General features: G+C 54.2%; 1 protein-coding gene across 2 annotated transcripts in view; it reads right to left on the bottom strand.

The window, feature by feature from the left end:
• SNW1 (SNW domain containing 1) overlaps positions 1-1648 on the bottom strand; it is a 6091-nt gene extending 4443 nt beyond the window's left edge. For both annotated transcript variants that reach the window (XM_018575684.1, XM_018575685.1), the window contains exons 1-2: positions 1574-1648; positions 406-559 (exon numbers count right to left, since the gene is read on the bottom strand). In XM_018575684.1, coding sequence (XP_018431186.1) covers positions 406-559; positions 1574-1587 — 168 coding nt within the window. In that variant the 5' untranslated portion in view covers positions 1588-1648. The remainder of the gene's footprint in view (positions 1-405; positions 560-1573) is intronic.
• Between the last annotated feature and the right edge of the window lie 1773 nt (positions 1649-3421).

Here is a 3421-nt window from a genome sequence, read left to right on the forward strand (position 1 = left end):
GGCACGCGCTCTGAGGGTGACTGAACAGGAGAGAGGAAGAAAGAGAAACGCGAGGCTGTCAGAGGACTCCGGCCCGCTCCGTCTCCATTGTACCGATATCAATCAATATGGACCGTCCTGCACAGGCACATGGAGTGTGTATGGGGGTGCCACTCCCCCCACCTCCTCTGATAGACACTCCCCCCTGACAATGCTCATTGGCCGGCTCTCATACTGATCCTCTGTCTCCCTGACCCGAGACTCGTGGAGCAGCAGACAGCCAGATGATGGACATTCTCCGGGGGAGGTCGGGAATGGCGGCCATGATGTCATCTGTGTAATAATCCGTCCAATCAGCACGCACAGCCCCACCCACCAGGAGCCCCCAGAGTGGTTGCTCTGAACACTGTGTCCCCGCTGACTCACCTCCAGGGTCCGGGGCACCCAACCTTTCCGGTGCCCATAAGGGGGCGGTTCCCTTCTGGATGCCACCAGAGCCATCTGCCGGGACTTCTGGGTTCTGATCTTCTCCTCGGCCTCCAGCTGGTCCTGGGAGAGCTGAGTGGGAGCCGGAAGGAAGCTGGAGAGAGAAGAGCCGCTCAGATCATCCGATGACATCACTATGACATCACACTGTGTGGCCTGGAGATCGCTATACAATGCAGGCAGGTCAGGGCCCGGCGGGAGGGGCCCAGCGGGCAGCTCAGGGCCCGGCGGGCAGCTCAGGGGCCAGCCGAGTCCTGTACATAGCTTCCTAAAAACATCCCAGCACCCTGCCTCAGTACTTCTGCCCTCTGCTGATACATGCATTGGGAGGAGTTATGCAAATATGAAAAAGCTTTAATAGGTGGGTGTCAGTCTGGAGGAGGGGGCGTTCCCAGGCAGGCTGTATTTGCATGCAGACCCCTCCCCCCAGGAATCACCAGCACTCGGTAAATAGTAATAAGTAGTAAACGTCCATTTATTTGGACAAGTCGTCACAGACAAAATATCGACGTTTCGGGGCCACACAGGGTCCCTTCGTCGGGGTGATAATGTGGCACCCACACGTGATGCTGAGCCCCCATGATTGGCTGAACTAAAATCCAATGGCAGGAGAGGAAAGTGCTAGATGATGCTGGACGTCCTCCAGCCAGAAAATGAGGCGGGCTCTATCTGGATTTGCTGCAGCTTCTAATGTACATTGCGAGAAGCTCCCAGTGTGCAGAGAAATCATTGGGAAGCTCACGTGACAACACAGGAGCACAATTGGAGGACAGGGACAGAGTGTTGTCACCCTATAACAGGAAGTCACGAACAAGGCCCACCATGGATACCGGGAAATATGAAAGCTGCAGATTTACAAACATTGACATTACTTCTGGGATCGATGAATATATATGAGATTCGATGGATCGGGTTCCCGTGCAGTGTGGGGGATGGTCTTGACGCCAAGTACATATGAGAGACATTGGGATAACGATGACACAGACCAGGCCCCGCCGGCTGAATACTACCAGGAATTGTTTACAAAGTGCACCTGTCACTTCCCCTCCACGGGAAGTCGGAGGGCCCTTTAAATTAAACCTCCCGGGCCCCATTCCGCCCCGCTTACCTGGAAAGCGCCATCTCGTCGTTTCTTCTACCCGCCGGAAGTGGCTCTGTGACGCGACGGAAGAGAAGCTGTATCACATGGCCACCGGAGATCGCCCCGCCTCACTTTCTGATTGGCCAGTCGTGATCTCTCTCTATCCTCATGAAAAGTATGAGCGCGGGCTAATTTGCAGTTTTCGAAATGTCTTCGCCGCCATTTTCCTGAAGTTCACCGCGCTATAAAAGAGAATAGGAAAAGGCTCAGACAAAATGGCGGCGCACAAAAGACATAGATTTCCATAATGATGCTTATGTAATTCTTTAGACGAGATTCAAATTCAACTTCTTTATTTGAGGTACGGAAGGATAAGAAAGTGTGAGACGGAAGTGTTTCTGCCGGAGGGAATGTGAATTGCCCGGAGTGCAAACACTGATGCGGTCTGCCATAGAGTTAGTCCGCCATTTTGTTGAAGTCCACAGTCAAGTTTCCACTGTAGAGCATATCGTAGATCGGGCGGCGTGATAGTGTTCTATCACAGCAGCAAAATATCGTCACTTCCAACACCCGTGACGCTGTACAAATGGCAGGAGTGGTTCAAACGGCAGATTGCACCGGTCTCGCAATGTCATTGGCGCGGAGTCCGCCATGTTACTGAAGCCCGTAGCTTGGTATTTCCTTCGGGACATGGGGCGCATGCACTAGATAATGTAGGCGTCTTAAAAGGGACGTAGCCAATCGCATCGCCTTCTCTCGTACCCTGCAATTTGCTGATGTGATCATTTAAAAAATGGCGGCCGCCGACGCCATTTTGTTGAATACCACCGCAGCCCATTAGATGGGCCTCTGCTGTTGTGACTTCTCGCTACAATATGGCGTTCAGACTCGCATCTCATGTGCAGCTCCCCTCCGCTTGTGTAATGTGATTTTCCCCAGCCCCGCCCCTTGTAGGCTGCTCCTCCCCTGTCCGAAGCTAAACGCGGAGACGCGCACCACATCCCCCAGGGTGCACCGCGCTCATCGGACCGCACCAGCTCGTACAGAAGAGGGGAGCCCGGACTGCAGGTAGGTGACACTGAGGAGAGGAGGACTGTCTGTGCTGCCCCACAGCAACCAACCAGAGTCTGCCCCTCCAGATGTCAGGGGGATGCTGGCTGCGGTGCAACACTGACAGTTCTGACTGCAGGCGCTGGACATGTTATTTCTTCATGTTATATAATGTCACGTGATGGTGTGTTCTGATTATCTGTCATTATATGTGTTCAGGGCGGAGGATCGATCAGGGCGGAGATTCTGCCCTCCCATCAGTCATTCCTCCGCAGGGGAGTGAAAGGATAAGGATGGCGAGCCGTGCCGATCCGTTCACTTGTCACAGTCGGGAATGAGATGACAACGCGTTTCGGGGGTTCCATACAAATCTGCTTCATCAGGGACAAAGCGTAATCCGAATCTCCTTCAGGTCAACATTTCCCTCATCGTTCCCCATCCATACGGCTTGGCACTCCTGTCCTTTCACTACACATAAGGCAAGGGGCCCCAGAGGTCTTCCACAAATGTTTACTGTGATTGGCTGAGTCAGTGTAAACTCCGCCTCTGAGGAGCTGTGTCTGATCAAAGCTCCTCCCACATGGGGATCTGTCCCTGAGAACGGACATGACGCTCTGCCTGGGGGGGGAGGGTGTTCTTATCAGATTATGTCATTCTAGGGGAGAGGTGACCCCCCCACAGCCCATCCCCCTCCGGGGTAAGACCCCGTTAACGCTGATCTCCTGTGTACAGGTCCCCGGATGGCCGGCGCTTCTCTCCGGGTCGTGTCGCTGGTCTCGGCCGGTCTGGCCACATCGGGGCTCTGTGTGTACGGGGCCAATTACT

This window comes from Nanorana parkeri, unplaced genomic scaffold (genome assembly GCF_000935625.1).
Source record: "Nanorana parkeri isolate BGI_ZX_2015 unplaced genomic scaffold, ASM93562v1 scaffold4395, whole genome shotgun sequence".
Lineage (NCBI taxonomy): Eukaryota > Metazoa > Chordata > Amphibia > Anura > Dicroglossidae > Nanorana > Nanorana parkeri.